At 39.9% G+C, this 20521-nt stretch overlaps 1 protein-coding gene across 2 annotated transcripts in view; it reads left to right on the forward strand.

Moving 5' to 3' along the window:
* Positions 1-20521, forward strand: part of LOC126162069 (nucleoprotein TPR-like) — a 280494-nt gene that overhangs the window by 125802 nt on the left and 134171 nt on the right. For both annotated transcript variants that reach the window (XM_049918330.1, XM_049918331.1), the window contains exon 19: positions 17124-17462. In XM_049918330.1, coding sequence (XP_049774287.1) covers positions 17124-17462 — 339 coding nt within the window. The remainder of the gene's footprint in view (positions 1-17123; positions 17463-20521) is intronic.

Here is a 20521-nt window from a genome sequence, read left to right on the forward strand (position 1 = left end):
CTTCGAACAGAAGTTCTCCCACACTTTAGCTACTGTATTCTGTACATTGATTGGCAAATTGTACTGTCTTCCTGACACTGTGTTAGGAACTGGAACTGTCATAAGAATATGTTCAAAAGGAATCCAACACCTGTCTGCCAAATGTGGCCAATGAAATGATCTTGCTGGTCCTGCTGGTGCCATGAAGTTCACAAATACATCACCTTCTGCTTCACAGCACTCTGCAACACATCCTAAGCACCATTTGTCATCATGAACAGCAATAACATAGCAACCTGGTTGTATGTTGCTGCTTTTGCTTCTGAATCCTGAGTCAGACACACTGTGAAGATACATGTTGTGCATGAACCTATAGTTATAACCAGGCAGTCTGCTCACCTGCACATTGTCAGTCGGCTGGAGAGAAGTGATGATGGCTTCTTGTGCCTGCAACAGTTTTAACGTGTTCTAGTCTGCTTTTTAGCAACTCTTCGACTGATTTCACCTCATCTTTCAAAACATAGAATGATTGTATGCCAGAGATATTTTTCTGTACCCAGGTAAATAATTGAAGAGGTGTTAGAATGTGACCTTCTGTAGGGTGCTACAGACTAGCTCGTGATGCCATGCGCTTAATGGTAGCACCAATACCATCACATACATTTTTACCATGACTTGTGAAAAAATTCCATTCTGGATGAATCTGAAAATCGTGGTAATGTATGCATAAATTTTTGATATTTTTACAGTTTTTGTACTGACTAGCTACCCCATCACTGAAGTGTATTTCACAAAATGTATGGGAGGCAGCTTGTTTTTCACATATGCCATGACAGTGCGAATGTGGGCATGAACTGCAATGGCATCATGAATTAAACAGTCACTAAAAACGCACAGGTTCATGAAACACCTCACCTGATTCACCTCTATAGTAAATCGCAAATGGCTGGAGAATTGCTTGACTGTTGTCCCAATGATGTCCTTGGATGGCATCTTGAACTATAAATGCATAATTTTCAGAAAAGTCTAGTATTACTATAATTTCATCTTGTTTCAAATTATTCTTACAAAACTGGAGATAAGCCGATTGTGCTGTTGCTGTGAAGCTGTGTGTGGTCAGTTTGTCCGTTTTCTGACAACACATTTCAACAAAATATTCCACTGTACTTTGCTTCAAGACTTGTGCGATCCATGTGTGTCCATTGTTTATAAGAAACAATTTCATCGCCATCCATAAGGAGTTCACCATACAGTTTGTTATTCATGTGTTCTGCAAGATTTGCCTTACGGGGACACTTTTCACACCTGAGTATCATGCACTGGTAGAAACTGATGTCGCACACTAGCAGCTTAATTGCACCTTTGTAATCCAGACCACACACCTGTGTATCATGCACTGGTAGGAACTGATGTCGCACACTAGCAGCTTAATTGCACCTTTGTAATCCAGACCAGAATCCTTTATAGCATCAAATATCAGCTTAGCATTTTGATGGGTCTCACATACACAAACATTATGTGTGGCCGAAGGCTGAAGAAAGATGATAAACCTACTTTGGTATTGGGATACTTTTCCTTGAATTCTACATATAGTTCGGATATGTCGCATAGCAACAGTCTTTTTTGCATCTATACATGTACATTTCCCATTTTCACCGTTACATAGTCTATTTTCTTTTCTTTTTTTTTTTTCCAGGCATTATTCGGCTGTAGTCATTATTTTCATAAAACTCCGACACTAGCACCTTTATTTCTGAACTCAATTGCTTACCCTGAGCCTGCTGAAGTTGTGGAAATACTCCTTGGGCTGCTTTTATTTTCCTAGCTTGCTTTACCATGTATGTAGAAACATTGAATTCCTTTGCAGTGTAGTCAATAGATCAGATGGAAGGTGCAAGGGTAAGAATAACTACTTTTTTTCTGGCATGTGGATATGGCACATTTTTCTATCAAATCATGCACAATTTTGTCCAAATCAGAGCATTTCTGGCATGATTTCTGTTCCTTTCGAGCAGATAGTTCTTCCTTTTCCACCATTAGTGTGTCAACTATTTTGTGTGTTAATTCCATTTGAGCTCCTGGTAGTTTTCTTCTACCATAGCTGGACCTGCCTCTTTTCCCAACTTTGTGTGTCTTCATGGGAGACAAACCAAGAGCAGTTATTGAAGTATTTAATTGCTCATCTGCTGTGGTTGTAGGTGGCTGATACTCTTCGTCACTGTCATATAAATTATCGGAATGTTCTTCATTTTTTAGCAGTGTAACACACCTGGAACATAACTTTTGTCCTGGTTTCATGTTAAGTCCCATGCACTGATTCACTTTCAGTACTGATTTTATATCAATTTCTCTGAGGCTTCACTTCACTGTCTTCTTATGAATCTGAAATGGATCACCGAAATAGATCAAAACAACTTCTTTGTAGGAAAGAATACTTATCCAGAAACACTTTCATATGATGATAACAAACACTAAAGTTTCCTGGAACTGTACTTCTTGTGCCCACAGGGTGTATCCCAGATCTCCATAGCAACAAATCTTGGTCTGATTCATCCAGATCATACAGTACAAATTGAATGCCACATTTTGTTCCATATGTTGTTTTATGACATTCAGATGCTTGTGCTCTACCAATACTGCAACTTGTTTGAACAAAAGCACCATTAGTACACTCTTCTGCCTCCATACTGACTTTCCACAACAGTACTGACTAGCCTGAACTAAAATCTTAAAAACATGAGTAACCTGTAATTGTTGCTTGTTTCCTTTGTTGTTCCTGCCTAACAATGACTCATTCTGTCCCTGAAAACTACCATTATTTAACTTTCTGTTGCCTAATGGTTCCCAACAATTGCTGCAGCTATATCTGAAACAAGCTGTCTGCATCATCACTATTACTTGCTAAATCGTGTTAAAAGAAACGTAACCAAATACATCTCTGTCAGCTTTTATTGTACACAAATGCCATGCAATAACAAGTTGAAATTTTGCCACATATTATATTATGGTCTACTTATGCAGTGTTTGAAATTTGGCTTGGATATCATTTGTCCCTTTTGTGCTACCACACTTAGAAAATCCATGTTTTTCAGGTAATTTTTCAAATTTTTGTATATTTGTGTGCATGTAACTCTTGTTTGTGTGACTGATATGGGAAAGATGAGTTCTGTGTGTGCGTAGACTACATTAAACTTACCACAAAAAAATTTTATACCCTTTTTGAGTAAATTATATTTGGCATAGAGGGCACCTACAGTATGTACCTTTTAACGTATTACATTTTTTTAATCACATTTTGGAATTTTTTATTTTCCCTCAGAAATATGTTGTCGGTGTTTTGATTCATAGAGTGTGTTCTCTAAGTGGATGTTACTGGGTTGTAAAAATTTCACTGGACTGTGCAGAATAGTTCCAAAGTTATTAAGACCTGAAGTTGGGTCTGAAGATAGATTGCCAGATGCGGGTTGCAATGTCCAGGTCACGCTACCTTCTTTCCACAAGCCATAATTCTGGAACTAATTGGCAGAGGAACTTAAAATTTTGTACATGAGTGTTCCACACTTCGTAGCATTGGTGTGCTAAATTTCAGCCAAATCTGAGACTATCAGCTGGAACATTTTCTCAAATTGGTTAAATTGACATGGAATGACCCTATGGTAGCACCTTTTCCAGATGGTATACGAACTACATTTGAACTGTCATAGATGTGGTATCTCTAGCCAAAAAAGTATGAAGTATGTGGGAATTTTTGGCATATTATTTCATAAAAAATACAACAACTTGGATTTGAAGGAGGATGTTACCAGACTGGGAATGACGTACAGCTTTGTTGTAATATATAGCATATAGCAATTGCCGAAGTGATGGTTAGCTAAGAACTGATAGCAGAACCTAAACCATTTAAATACAGTCCCAATAGTCACACACTACTTATGGAGTGCTTCTTTTCGAATATGTCCTGATTTCTGATGTGTGGGTTAGGATGAGGTGTGTCAGCACAGCTAAAACTTAACTGCATATTCCACTCTGTATCATGTCTTACAGAATTACATAGACTTAGATTTATTTCATTATGCACTATTACGTTGAACTTCACGGTAACATTTATAGAACACAATTCTGTCATTGGGTGTGCCAGCTTATGTAATCAGTCAGCACAATCCATTGTCAGCTGTTATCCTGAATTTTGAATATTTTTCGTAAAGAAATTTATTTTTACTGTGCTGTGTAGCAAGTTTTATGATTTGAAGTTAGATATAATTCTTGTCTACAGTTTGACGTTGTATACATGCATGTAACTTACGTCCAGGTCTTGTAACCACTTTCGGACTCCTTTTAAGTTTTTGATGTAGACATCAAAATTTTGCAAATGTATTTGTGAACTAGAAAACCAGATGGGGAAAAAATCACCAGAAGAAATTAAAATGAACGAAAATTTATTCATTTATTTTGCCAAAAAGTACAAACTACCAATATGATGATGAAATATAAAGCTTATGTGTGTACTTGAAAAGTAATTTCCCACTATTGAAGAGTGTAAAAAGAGGGGTTTCACTGTTCGGAAATTATACACACATCACATTTATTTATTTACCAAATGGGAAAGCGCTGGTAGATAAGCACAATAAAAAACACACAAACACAAAATTTCAAGCTTTCGCAACCCATGGTTGCTTTGTCAGGAAAGAGGGAAGGAGAGGGAGAGATGAAAGGATGTGGGTTTTAAGGGAGAGGGTAAGGAGTCATTCCAATCCCAGGAGCGGAAAGACTTACCTTAGGGGAAAAAAAGTACAGGTATATACTCGCGCGCGAAAGCTTGAAATTTTGTGTGTGTGTTTGTGTGTTTTTTTATTGTGCCTATCTACCAGCGCTTTCCCATTTGGTAAGTCATGGAATCTTTGTTTTTAATATATAATCAAACTTTTACATTGATGACAAGGCTATTATTAGGTTTCAAGTCAGTTTTAACACATTTCACAGCCTTTACCTCTGCCTCTTTTGCTTCATTACTTTTGGTACGCTTTGAGGGTTTAACTTATTTAAATTTCACAGAAGTGAGGGCCACCTGTGGAAGTTCACCATACAAGGAGCATTATCTGTCCACTGTGCACTGTGATCTGCACCTACTGTTAGAATGGATTTATCTTTGCACCCAGAATCTAGCTCTGTAACCAATCTGTTGTGGTGGATTGTCATGCATCCTCACAGTTGTGGCTCCCTGACAACAAAGCGATGGCACTGCTGATGCCTGAACTGTAATCTCTCCCGGTCTGCTGAGGAGTAGGTGCCTCTCTGATCAGGGACACTGGACTCAGACAATTGCTTCTATGCCTAATCTACAATGAAATGGTTAATGAAAATGGTTAATGGAAAATTTTCCATTAATCATTTAGATCACCTATATGGTCCACATCCCTCATTGTTTTGCCCCTTTTGTTAGCTATCACTTAAGTCTGCAATGAAATGGATCAGACTCACCCATACTGATGACCATGCCAGCAGGACTCAACCATACTGATGGCCATGCCAGGAGGGCTGTCTCAACAGATAGAAAGAAAGATTTTAATGCAAAGGCTTACAACCCCATGGCATTTCCATCTTTGGCCACACCACAGAATGAGAATTGGGCAAGGAGAAATAGAGGTAGATTGTTCACAAAGTTCTTTGTGTGCTTCAGAAATGATGGAGACTCTTCTGCAACAACAAAGCCACTGTATTTTGTTGAAAATATTGAGGATATATTTAAAGAAATTGTTGTGAAACAGAAAATAATAAGGGCATCTCTGTTGATCAAAACTTTGAAAGCTAACCAATCACAGGCCCTTCAGGCCTGTGATAAGCTCAGGGATATACCAGTCACCATCTCTCCTCAAAACACTCAAAAGGATTCAAGATATCATTTTCCATCGGGACCAAGTGCTACAATTCGGGGAGGACTAAAGAATGATAGGGTGGACACTTGACCTTTCGTCCTTGCCTTCAATGGAAATGCCCTGTGTGAGAAAGATAGTCATTGTTCATAGATGTGATGTTAAACCCTGTTTTCCTCCTACTGTAAGTTTCAGCTGCCAGAGGCTAGGTTGACACATGTCCTCCCATTGTACTAATGAGGCCACTTGTGGTATGTGGGAAAGGACAACATGTGTAAGCTGTCCAGAAAACCACCACCTCATTCACCAACAAGTCCAGTATTCAAGAAGGAAAAAATGGTCCAGGAATATTAGACAATTGATTGCCTATCTTATTGAGACACTAAGAAAAAATTTGAAAGACTTTACCCAATCAATATGCCGTCATATTTCGCAAACATTGTGTCAAATCCACACCTAGCATGATAAGGTCTCAAACAGCAATTCCTGTTCTTAGTCACTTGTCAGTGCCTGTTTTTCATTTGGAGGTGGGGAAGTTAGCTCCTTTGACCTCCAAACCTGCAGCACTGTTGGTAACCACCCCGTCAGTGCAGCTGGAGATGCTTTGCCCTTCTCTGTCATCTTCAGTGAATACAAATAGTGCCAAAGTGCCCCCACTTCCAGGATAAAACACACCAGCAATCTACCACCTATCAGTGTCAAAGGCTACAAGCTACAGAGACAAGAAGCACAAATTGAAAAATTTTGTTGCTCCAGGTGATCTAGTTCCCATCCCCCCTGAGGATGAACCTACTAATAACGATTAAGGACTCTCACATTCAGGTGGAGCATGACTCGGATGCAAAGTAATTCATACTCCCATGTCCCCTTTGCCACTTTCTCATGTCCCAATTTTATGTTTACCCAATGGAACTGTAACGGCTAACATTGTCACCTGACCGAACTACGTTAATTAATGGCGATTTACTCTGCAGTTGGTGTGGCTCTTTAGGAGACATAGTTCTTAGAAACCCAACTCCTACTTTTGAAAATTATGCATCCTGCTGTAAAAATTATGGTAATGCCAAAAGGGCATCTGGGCGAGTCGGCGCACCCATATACCCTGACATTATCACCGAGCAAGTGCCATTGACAACTGTGTCGGAAGCTATGGCTGTTTGGGTATACCTGTCAGTTAGGGTAAAAGTTTTTAATATCTGTCTAACCTCAGATGCAGCTATCCATCACAAGTTAATGGAGCTGTTGGAACATTTGTCACCACTCTTTTCCACCTCAGTGCCACGATCGTTCGTGTGCTAGAGGAACCATGTCTCACAGGAGCCAATTAATAGAGCAATTAATTTCAGAACAGTAGGTCTGGTTGCTTAACTATGGTGCTGCAACACATTTCCGTATGCCTAAAGATTGTATTCCACCAACAATATTAACAGTATACAGCCCGAGCATCTCACCCCCTTAATACAGTGGTACACCCACAGTGACCTGTGCCACAGCGATCACTTTCCTATTTCTCTCTCTCTATATGTATATTTCTTTCTAAAACCACAAGCTTTCATCTCCGAAGTGACTTATGAAAGCAGTCGAGAGATGGATGTCAGATGAGTTGTATAAGATACTATTGACATGATTCTATATGCTGCAGAATGAACAATATCAAACAGTGGGAAATCCATGATGGAATAATGACAGTAGTGTAAAAGATAGATTGTTAGTCACAATATAGTGGAGATGCTGGGTCACAGGTATACGAGACTCAACATCTCCAGTATGTGGTGGGTAGAAATCTATCCTTTTCATAATATTGTCAGAACAAACAATGTCCTGTTCTTCAGGCCCTCCCTACCAGAAACCTGCACCATGTTGGCCTGAAGAAATTGCTGCAGCTGTCAGAGTTTCGAAAGGCAGTTGAGTGACACAAACGCCATCCTTCTGTGGAACACAGGAGTGTTGGGAATAGTGTGCAAATTCTTTGCGAACCCACATCCCATCGTTCTAAGTGTGAACTAAACTCCGCTGCATTTGTGGCCACTCACTGTCCACAGTAGTTCCTCTCCCCTCGAATGGTTACGTGTGTACTGGTGTATGGATCCTGAAACCATTGCTGAATGTTTCACAGCATATTTTGCTGAAGTCTCCACATTCATCTTAATTTCCTGGATGCACAAGATCTTGATTCACACTATGCTTTATTTAGTGAATGGGAGCTCTGCAGCATTTTAGCTGAGTGCCAAGAGACAGCCCCTGGACTTCATAACATCCACGATTAAATGCTTAAACAACTTTACAAGGATAGCATGAAGCACATTTTTTCATGTCATGTTTGGTGAAAATGGGAGACCTCCACCACTACACCTCCCCCCCCCCCCCCTCCTCACCCAACTGACATGAGAGTATTATTATTCTTATCCTGAAACCAGGTAAAGACCCCGTATTTTGACTAATTATGAACCAATCTTTCTAACGAATGAACTATGTAAATTATTTGAAAGAATGGTCAACCAACAACTGTATTCGTGCTTCCAAACCAGAGGACTTTTTTCACAATTTCAAAGTGGCTTTCTGGTGTTCTGGTTCACCACAGATAAACTGTTTCATCTGAGATCTGCAGTGCGCAGTGCTTTTGTGCTCCACCAACACCATATCACTGTGTTCTTTGGCATGTAGAAGGCATACAATACCACTGCTTGTCTGCACTGCATGAGTGGATCTTCCTGAGCTGCTTGCTCGTTTTTATTGAGAATTTCGTATCGCTGCAAGTGTTCTGGGTCTGGATAGTTTTAGCTCCAACAACCTATACATTCAGGAAACGGTCCCTCAGGGATTGGTTCTTAGCGTACCTATTGTCATCATCTCCATAGATGGTATTGTGACTTCAGTGGGAACCGTGGCCTCACCATAACTGTATGTGGATGATAATTGCTTATGTTGCAGCTCTACACCATTGCGCTAACTTCAGGGTGCCATACAGATAGAACATAAATGGACCCTGAATAATGGATATAAATTTTCTCCCACAAAACCTTACATCACACACTTTTATTTACTCAGGACTGTGGATCTCCGCCCAGCGTTTCACCTCGGTAATCAGTTACTCAGATTCACAGAAGCTTTAAAATTTTTAGGCATTTTATTTTATAATAGGTTAATATTGATACCACGTGTATGCCAGCTCAAGACAAATTGCACAAGAAAACTTAATACCCTCAGATTTCTGAGCAGCACCTCCTGGGGTACAGACTGCACAGTTTTTTTATAATTCTACAAAGGTTTGATTTTATTCCACATGGACTATGGATGTGTTGACTACAGTTTGGCAGCACCATCAGTACTGAGCATGTAGAAACCTGACCACTTCAGTGGCATGTGGTAGGCAAGTGGAAACTTCTGTACAAGCCCCTTAGATACCCTTCTGGTGGATGCTGGTATGCCACCACTGAGGTCAGATGCGAGCAACTCTTCGCGAACTATGTGGTCACATTCCGGTGTGTGTTCCCAGTACTATGATTTGGATGGACCACTTCTTCGGTCTCAGGGAAATTGTTGATCCCACAATTCACAGATGTTTTTTTCATTTAGTTCTCCAGGATTACTCGATTTGACGTGTCCTAACACGGATGGAACGAAAGAATGATGGAGTTGGTTTTGCTTTTGAATTTGCGAGGAGGCATGAGAAGTACTCTGCCGAGTGCATGCTGTGTGTGCACTGCAGACTTGAGCGCCATACCATTGGTTCTGCTTTCCATTAACACTCTCGCCACAAAGGATTTCTTGATTTGTAACAACTCTGTAAGCTGCTTAAAAAGGTGTATCTCAGGACTATCCCAGAAAGTTTTTGGTTGCCTACAACTGCCCTGTAACTCGTAAAACATAAAAACTGTTTATTCTCACTTCACTAAATGTGAAATAACACGTCCCATATGAGCTGTTATGTAAACACTGTTTGGCTTTTTACATTGTCATGACTACTATCAAGTAATTAGTTAGGATGAGTGGGCGTAGACAGAAGGTGTATACTGTGAACACACCATACCCTGTTGCAGAGCGTGCTCTATAGCATGACAGTCTTTACCTCGGTGCCTGTTTCTTCACATGCGCCACCTGGAGTCTTCCTCCAGAAACGTTTCTAAGCACTCTGCAAGTGGGAACTAGCGCTAGAACATGTCCTTGGTTCTTGCCATCCACTTGGCTTTAATTTAGATTGATTTTTTCTGTCTCAGCATTTCTTCACAGTAACTACTCCTATCTTCACTCCATTTTAGTTTTCTACACCTTTAATTTTCTGAACTGTCAAGCTCTAAGAAGTAATATCTGATAATCCTCAAGGAAGTGTTACAGGCCCTGGCCCTCTACTGTTCCTGATCAGTAGTGACTGGATTATATGCATTTGCATATTTGGCTCCTTTTCACCGGTTATTGCATATTTTAACTGAAATGAAATGAAATGATCGTATGGTATTGTTGGCCGGGAGGCCCCATGCGGGGGAGTTCGGCTGCCGGATTGCAAGTCCTTTTGAGCTGACACCACTTTGGCAACTTGGGAGTCAATGATGATGGACACACAACACCCAGTCATTTAGAGGCAGAGAAAATCCCTGAACCCGCCGGGAATCAAACCCAGGACGTCGTGCGTGGGAAGCGAGAAAGCTATTGCAAGATCACGAGCTGCGGACATATTTTAACTAAAAACTAGTGACAATGCATGTTTTTGCATTATGTTTACAATATTTTAAAAATTTAGACATGCAGTCCTAGCTCGATCTAGTTTTGATGTCTCACAGATTGACTGCGACCTAGAACTGCGTGCAATCGCTAACCGAAAGGTCACTGCCTATGGAAATCATTACAGAAGAGGAACAGAAACAGGCAGACAGAATCTATGCTCATATGCCCTTGCCTCCAGTTAATCCCTTCCATTGTCCTACCGTACACGTAGACAGCAATTAAATTAAACTACGCAAACTTTTAGTCCCACATCCATTGTTTCAGTTTAGGTTTCTATTTACTTGTACACAGTTGAACATGTTTAGTGTGTAACGTGTTGTGCGCCATACTGCCCGTAAAAAGAAACGTTATTTCATGGAAAACTGACCATTCTGGAACATTTACATATAATGGAATTGTTTTACATTGTCAGGTTTGCGAGAAAAACGTTTCATGCAAAAAAAGTTTCAACTAGATGAGCATGTCAAGACAACTCTCCATATCGCAGGATGCAGAAGAAAGGACCACAAACAAATTCTGACAACAAGAAGTTGCAGTAGCAGGGATTTGTCCAAAGATAACAAAAAAAAGTCGGTTTAACATGGATCTATGTGAAGCATTCATTGCAAGCAATATTCCTCTTCACAAACTTACAAACCCTATCCAACCCTATTTCCTGCACAAATATTGGTTAAATCAAAATATACAAGATGAATCAATATTGCATATAAATTAAATACCGACAATTTAGGTAAATGTTCTGGAAGAAATAAACAATGAACTCAGGGACACCATTATCTAGATTTCAGTTGATGAAACTAGAGACATTTCTGGCCATTACTTTGCAAATTTAATTGTTGGTGCTTTGAAAGAAGAGCCTCGTCTTCCTATTTAGCAGCCTGTAAAGAGCTAGAAAAATATTTCCAGAATCTTCTGCAGATGAAAGCGTGTTTGTGTTCAATTCAGATGCTGCTCCCTATATGATCAAAGCAGGAAAAGCCCTCAGAGTATTTTATCCCAATTTGATTCATGTGACATGTTTTGCTCATGGAGTACATTGCCTTGCTAAAGAAGTACGTTCCATGTATGTGAATGTAAATAAACTGACTTCATCCACAAAGAAAGTGTTTCTAAAGGCTCCTGCTCGCATCAAACCCGACAAAGAACTACTAAATGTTCCTTTACCTCCCAAACTAGTGGTAACTCATTGGCGTATGAGAGTTGAAGCTGTGTTGTTTCACAATGAACAGTTAGAGGCCATTATAGGGGTAGTAAATGAGTTCGATAGTGCAGATGCTTTGATGGTTTGCCAGTGCAAGGAACATTTTAATGATTCTGGTATTAAAAAAGACATTGTTGTGAGTACCACCCATTTTTCCCATGTACCTGCGAGTATTAAAAAGCTTGAAACTCAAGGTTTGGCATTGAATGAATCTATTTAGTTAATGAATTTTAAAATTATTATAGTGAGCTCCTCATTGCCGGAGAGGTAGTCACAAGAAAACTTAAAGAAAAGTTTGAAAATGTTTTAAACAATTACCCAGGTTTTGAATCATAGTGCCAAATTGATAGTTTTATTAATGGCATTGGTGAACTTTCACCAGAAACAGTAAGTGCCACCACAGCACCAAAATTAAAATACTGCCCAGTTACCTCAGTTGATGTAGGATGGTCCTTTCCTGCTTATAAAAATGATTTTGAATGATTGAAGACACAATCTTACTACTGAACGTTTGGAACAGCACTTGATCTTTTATGTTTACAATAATAGAAAAATGTGAAATGAATTGTAAATGATGCTTTGGTCCAATAGTATTAATTAAAGGTCAATGCCATTCAAAACATTCATGATTCAATGTTGTTTTTTAAATAAAACATTACGGAGTTTTTGAGTGTGCCCCTGTGTGTGCGACGTATCTCAAAGTAGGTCCTGTATGTATTGATTGTGTCACTGCAACTCAGTCACATTGCATTCGTTTGCTGCCGACAACAATAGCAAAGAAGGAACTATTCTTGAAACATGGTCTGTGTCCCCATTTCACACATTTTTAGAAAATAATTCCAGAAAGGCCCCTTTCGTTACCTGTACCAGAAAGTATTCAGAAAATGATACCAGCATTCTAAATTTACCAATTTTTTGTAAGGCCGACGCTCTTCCTCGTTATTTATATGCACGTGTTCGAGTTTGAGATAGAATGCACGCAGTAACTACCATTTTTTTATATTATTTGATCTTGCATATTTCAACACTTTTCATGCATTTTAAACATTTTTGATGCATATTTTAAGGTTTTTATGATGCATATAATCTGATGTCTACTGATCAGTATAAAAGGTTTAGGAGACATCTGGGCATCTCTCTTAGATTGTTTGCAAGTGATGCTGTTTTTAACGTTTGGAAAGTTATCAGATGATCATAACCAATTGCAAAATGATTTAGACCCTAATCTATATGGTGCAGAAAGTGGCAATTGAGTCTAAATAATGAAAAGTATAAAGTCACCTCCATGAATATGAAAAGAAATCCACTTAATTTCGGTTTCACAATAAATTACACAAATCTGAAGGCTGTGAATTCAACTAAATACCTAGGGATTACAATTATGAATATCTTAAATTGGAATGCTACCATAGATAATTTTGCAGGGGAAGTGTTCCATAGACTAAAATATATTGGCAGAACATTTAGAAAATGCAGCTGATAAGAGACTGTCTGTACTATGCTTCTCCGTTCTTTTCTGGAGTATTGGTGTGTGATGTGGTATCTGCATCAGATAGGACTGACAGAGAGTTCAGAGAAGGGCAGCTCATTTTGTGTTATCATGAAATAGGGGGAAAGAGCCAGTGGTATGATGAGCGAATTGTGGTGGCGGGTATTGAAACAAAGGAGTTCTTCATTGAAGCAAGATTTTATCATGAAATTTCAGTCACCAATTTTCTCTTCTGAACGTGAAAATATTCTGTTTATGCCCACCTGTGTAGGGAGAAATCATCATTGCAATAAAATAAGAAAAATTGGATCTCACACAGGAAATTTAAAATTTCGTTTTCACACATGCTGTCAAAGAGTGCTATGGTAGTGAAATAGCTTTAAGGTGGGTCAGTGAACCTCTGCAGGTCACTTAATTGTGAATAACAGAATATTTGTGTACGAGGTGCATTTGAAAAGTCCGTGAGATAGTGCCACCGGCGCGTATCGAGGTCATGTTTAGTTAGTAGCATCTTTGGAAAGAATGCACAGGAAGTTGCAGCCATATTGGTCTATTTCTTTGTGTTTGGCATTCGTGCGAATCAAGGATGTCGAGTGATGGTCAAAAAATGGACAAAAAAGAATTTTGTGTGGTTACTAAACATTAATTTATGAAAGGCAAAACACCTCAGGAGTCTAAAGAGAAGCTTGATAAACATTACGGTGACTCTGAACCTTAAATTAGAAAAGTTTATAAGTGGTTTCAAAATTTTCGGAGTGGCCATATGGGCACAAGTGATGCTGACCATTCTGCATGCCCTGTGGAAGTTACGACTCCAGAAATCATTGATAAAATCCATGATATGGTGATGAATGACAGAAGAGTTAAGGTGCTAGTGCTAGTGCTGTGGGAATCTTGAATGAACGGGTACATAATATTTTGCATAAACATTTGGACATGAGAAAGCTCTCCACAAGGTGGGTTCCACGATTGCTCACTCTTGACCAAAAATGGAATCGTGTGAAGTGTTGTAAGGATGGTTCGCAGCTGTTCAGGAAGAATCTGCTGGACTTTAAGCATCATTTCATCACTGTGGATGAAATATGGATACATTACTATACTCCTGAGACCAAACAACATTGTAAACAATGTGTTACCAAGGGAGAATTTGTACCAAAAAAGGCAAAGAGCATTCCTTCGGCCGGAAAGGTTATGGTGACTGTCTTTTGGGATTTGCTAGGGATAATCCTCATCAACTATCTGGAAAAGGGTAAAACTATTACAGGTGAATATTATTCATCGTTATTGGACTCTTTGAAAACAGACCTGCAAGAAAAACACTGGCGATTGGACGGCAAAAAAGTCCTATTCCGTTATGACAATGCACCAGCACACGCCTCAGCAATTGTACTCACAAAATTATTGGAAATAGGATTCCAACTCGTTTCACATTCCCCCCTATTCTCCAGACTTGGCTCCCTCGGATTATTATTTGTTCCCCAATTTGAAGAAATGGTTGGCGGGCCAAAGGTTTTATTCAAACGAAGAGGTGATTGCAGCAACTAATAGCAATTTTGGACTTCGACAGTTGCTATTATTTGGAAGGGATGAAAAAATTAGAACAGCGTTAGACAAAGTGTATAAGTCTAAAAGCAGACTATGTCTATCGAAAAATAAAAAAGGTTTACTCCAAACAAGTAAGTAGTTTTTATTTTTGCACGGACTTTTCAAACGCCCCTCGTAGATGTAGTTGTAAAAACTTACAGACAATCTAAACAGTAAAGTATATTGCATATGCTTAAAAGATTACATGTTGGGGGGGAGGGGGGTCGAGGAAGAATCTCTAGCAAATCTTTTGGGCGGGACTATGGAGAAAGTTTGCTGCCCCCCCCCCCCCCCCCCCTTCCCCCTCTCCCCATCTTTCCCAAGAACTCTTTGGGAGTGGGGCAAGAGAGCAGGGGGGCAAAGCCCCTAAATGATTCCTGGGATTTGCAGGGGAAGGGTGAGGGATTCCCCCCCAAACAATCCTGCACCAATGTCTGAAGAGTGTATATTGATCCTTAAGCAATAAACCCACAACTCTTCTGTTTTGTGTTTATCTCGTTTTCAGCCTCAATTCAACTAAAAAGTATTACTAGTAAGAGATAGTATGGCATCTCAGTACAATTCACGTGTGCCTGTTAGTAAAAACCAGCGCAAAACTTCTCATGATACAACAAAAATTGGTTTAAACTAATTTGGATGTTCTACCTCCGAAACCTGGAACTCTTGCAGAAATATTTTGATGGAGTAAAATTAGCACCTTGAATAAGCTCTAATAGTGTTTCCAATCAGTAACGAATTGGCGGAAATTGCAATAGAGTCAAATAAGGTGGTGTGGTTATCGTGGCAGGATAGTGCAGACAACTGCCATGGGGAAGGGGGGGGGGGGGCAACACATGGTGTGGGTTGACCCACTGATGAAGTGTTAACCTATGGATGGCAGTAAACCAGGTGGGACATTTTTAATTCTGAGATCAACTACCGTGGACTTTGTCTTTTGCCTTGTATGATGTTCCATTCCTGTATTCACAGTTGTCAGCTGCTTGCATCTGCTGTGCGTTGTGTTTATTCTAAAGCACATCTCTAAGCAGTTTCGGATTTTCCGGTTTCCCATAGATTGACTTGCACGATGAATTTTTGTTTCCTTTAGTGGTGTTCTGCTCTCCAGTTAGTTGTTGAACCACCATTGGCCTGTACAGTACCGTGTGCTGACAGTTTTTTTAGTGACATTGTCATGCCCATGCAGATGCTAAACCTTCCTTCCCAGATCTCTGTATCTGCTTTTCAGAAAACCATTGGAATGTATTTTGGACATGTTTTAATTGTGTAGTTACTAGAGATGCATACACCAGGCTTTTTTAATTGCAAGTATTAAAAAATCGTAGCTAGTTGTATGTGGACTTAGGAAGAGCTGTTTTGAGATTGTCATTTACTGATCAAAAGTTTGTCAGTAATGTAACAAATGGACTATGCTTATAACTGCTCATTTTAAGAGATTTATTTATAGGATTCTTATTCCCAGTTGGGGGAAGTGCAATGGGTAAAGTCTCTAAAACGACTTTGAGCCTAAAAGTGGAACAAAAATACAGTAGTTGGTCATGTGTGGTTTTGTCAGTATTGTATTTGAGAGAAAACTGTTTCCTGTATGCATTTTGTGCCACTGGGAAATTTTTTCTCGCAAATGTTATGTCACCAAGTTCGTGTGTAATATATGTGGTCTCTAGTTGTCAGTTGTTATGTAGAATTCAATATGCCGTGAAAGAAAAGTCATACAGAAGTTGATTTCTGACAATGTCTTCAGACAAAATCAAAGAATGGAAACTCCAAGTTGAAGTATCAGCAGTATTATGAAAAGGATAGGTTGCTACTCACTGTAATGATGACACAATGAGTTGACAGGTGCAGCGAAAAGACTATTATACATGTAGCTTTTGGCCAAAGCCTTCCTCAGGAAGGAAAAGACACACACATTCACACAAGCAAGCATCTCTCTCTCTCTCTCTCTCTCTCTCTCTCTCTCTCTCTCTCTCACACACACACACACACACACACACACACGCACAACTGCCATCTCTGACAACTTGGATGACATTCCTGTTCGAGCTGTCAGATACGGCATTTATGTGTGTTTGGTGTGCATGCTCGTGTACATGTGTGTGTTGCTCCCCTCCCCCTGAAGAAAGCTAAATATGTAAGAGCCATTCATTGTGCCTGTCTGCAACTCATTGTCTCATCTTTACAGTGAGTTCAGACAGGTACTAGAGTTTTACACAACTGATTGAGCTATATTATTTTTATGTGATTTATCCTATGTTATTCATGTTAGTAATTTTATTTTCAGCTTGAAACTTTAAATGCCATAACAGACAGCAATGTGGCCCTGAGAGCAGAAAGAGATGAGCTCTCAAAGGAAATTAAAATACTGAAGACTAAAGCTGAAGCTTTAGAGTCAGAACTTGGGCCACTCCGTAAAGAGAGATCTCATTTAACTAACCAGGCATCTGCACTTGAAGCAGAAAACACAACTTTACGTGCAGAAACAGGACGCCTGCGTCAACGTGTAAGTGCTTTAATTGAAAGAGCAAACAAAGTGGCACCAGAGGAATGGAAGCGATTAAAGACAGAGCGTGAGCAGCTCAAGCAAGAAGTTTCTCAGCTTGAGACCCAGAACAAGCAACAGGTATGTATTTTAATTCTGTGCAACAAAGACAGCCTGTCTCTATGTCCATTTTTAATTCACCTTCTTTATACAGAAATGGTAATAATGAAAATACAGTATAACCCCGCTTTTATGTTCCTGGAATAAACAATTTCCCATAGTTTACAATATTTTTTATCATTCCCTTCAAATTTCCTTTGTCCATAATGTTAATTCAAACCAGATTTTGTGTCAGCATATTTGTAATTTTCCCGTAATTTACACATTACTAAAAATGTTCATGGAGAAAAGAGTGACAGAAAACGATGCTGGCATGATGTTGGCCATCAAGTAGTGTTTACAGACATTACGTGGTCAAATTTCTTGACGCCAGTGCACTGTACTCAGTGGATCTGAGCTGGTAAGTGTGTAAAAGTTACAATAATTCATGCTGCTGCCAAGCTTTACTTGGCGTTGTGGCTGATGTGAGTAAGTAGGTTCCTTCAAATAAAGATATCATTACAAATCACAACCATTTGCAAACTGTCTCTACTGTGCACATGCAGTTTGTTATGGTTATCGTAACACCGTCGTCGAACCATATTCAGCATATTTCGGCATTTGGGCACTTGTAGTGCTAGTTGAGACCACCACTCACTTTTACATTGTCCCGATGTGTTTGGTTTAAATACAGCACTAATTACGTAATTTTTCATGCTGAGTAAAAAGTGTTTCGAGAAATTATTCTCGTTGTCAAGGGCACCATTTACGGAAGTAACGTTTTTTATGTTACGCAAACAAACAATTTGAGTGATAGTTGTGTGTGTGTGTGTGTGTGTGTGTGTGTGTGTGTGTGTGTGTGTGTGTGTGTGTGTGTGCGCGCGCGCGCGTATGTGGTTTTTTACGTAACTGAGGAGGCACATTATCTGATAACCTCGAAAAGATGATTACAGTGTAAGACACACAGGACAACACTTATGCAAACACCACACAAAATACTTATGTACATATTTGCATTTGATAATGAGAAAAAAAAATCTTCAAACTCATCATGCTAAATATGGAAAAAAGTAACTGTTGCAGTGTTTCATTATTTAAATAATGAATGAAAGCTGCAGGCTTTCCAAGAACATCGATTATGACGTATAAAATTGACTCAAACATTCCTGCTTCCCAGGCAGTTATCAGTTCCGGTTACATCAGCAGTTTTCATTAAGTAATAAACCTTTACTAGATAATAAACAAGTCTCTGATAAATATTTTGATGCCTATTATGTACATATAGTGCATGAAGTGCATCCACAGCTTGTGGACTAGTGGCTAGTGTTGCTGCATCTGGAGGATCACGGCGTCCTGGGTTCGATTCCCGGCTGGGTTGGGGATCTTCTCTGCCCGGGGCTGGGTGTTTGTGTTGTCCTCACCATTTCTTCATCATCATCTTTTTTGATAGTGGCTAGATTGGGCGGCGAAAAAAATGGACTAAGTAAAAATTGGGACTTTGTATGGGCGCTGATGACAGTGCAGTTGAGAACCCCACAAACCAATCATCATCATCATCATCATCATCATCATAGATAAAGTGTGAAAATGCAAGTGAGTATCATATACATACGAGTAACTTTTATAGCTTAATACGTTATTTCCCACATTTTTCGTTTTCCCGCATTTTACACCTTTTTTTTGAAGTCACTTGAAAAATGTAAAAGCTGGGCTTCACTATACTTCTTTTAGTCTGTTTCCTTCATTTATGTTAAGGTCTCCTTTCTTTCAATTAGGACATTGTGAAGCCATTTCAACTAAGCCAGTGCGTAGGGTTTCATTGGTTTTCCACTTAACACTTTTGCTTTCCCAAAACTTGCCATTGTTTCACATTTTTCCTTCTTTTCCATCACCCAGTAATTCTTCTTTTCATTACATATCTATCTTTTTCTCCAGTCCTCTTGTTACTTTTTTACTGCTACAGAGATGATCCAATATTTGTGTGATGGTTCTGCTGAGTTAGCCCCTCTTCTAACTGTAATCTGCCATAGAGCCCTCGAACAAAAAAACCATACCCAGTAGTTGGAAGAAAGCACAGATCACAGCCATCTACAGTAAGTGTGGGAGGAGTGATTCACAAAACTACCCCCCACCCCCCAGGGGACTCGCAACTCTGTGGCGGGTTTGTGCTTGGCTACCACGGGGCCCCAGCCTTTGCAGCATTTTTTCCCTTCCATGCTGCATGTTCATCCTCTTGCTAATCTTTTTCCCCTCCCTTGGGGAACATGTCTGGGGTGTTATTGGGAATGTTCTGCATTGTCTGTCACTGACATAAGAACAGTCTCACCTTTGTTTTTCACTTCCTTTTCCTTTTCCTTTCTTTGTTTACCTTCTTTGTTCCTCCACTTCGGCATTTGAGGTTCCTCTTTTTCTTCTTCCTCCCGGTGCACTCCTGAAGGCCAGCCCACACGTCTGATGCGTAAGAGGTGACTGGGTAATGCATAATTACCAGCCCCAGGTTAATATGCAGGGTTTGCACGTACCCCATGGTACAGGCCAAGCCCAGGGAGGGGTGATTGCCTGAGCTGCAACCTTCCCAAATTGCCGATTGGTCCCTCTGTCAGGTGTTAGGGAGGTGTGACTTGAGGTGTGAACAATCACCTAAGGCAGGTGCGCCCCCTTGTGAAGGGGGTCCTCCAGTTGGAAGGTGCACGCCATCGGAGACATGCAATCATGGGGGACTTTCTCACAGTGAGTCAATTGTCTTCCCAGTCGACGTCTACAAAATGTAAAAGTAATGAGGCTTATAATTCAAAGACCCTTCCTGCTGCACCACAGTTCCTCATGGTCTCTCATACTGAAGATGGTCAGTCCTTCACCACAGTAAATCTGTTTATTATCCAGAAAGGTATTGATGCAATTGCCGGCCCTGTGAAATCCTGCTCTCCTTTACAGAACGGCACTTTGCTTTTGGAGACTACTTCTGATTCTCAAGCACAACAACTGCTTGCGGCCTTGCTTCTCCATGGCTACCCTGTTCATGTTGAGGCCCATAGAACTTTGAATTCTTCCTGTGGTGTAATTTACACCAGGCTGCTCGACTGTCTAACCGAGGCTGAAAT

Source organism: Schistocerca cancellata, chromosome 2 (genome assembly GCF_023864275.1).
Source record: "Schistocerca cancellata isolate TAMUIC-IGC-003103 chromosome 2, iqSchCanc2.1, whole genome shotgun sequence".
Classification (NCBI taxonomy): Eukaryota; Metazoa; Arthropoda; class Insecta; order Orthoptera; family Acrididae; genus Schistocerca; species Schistocerca cancellata.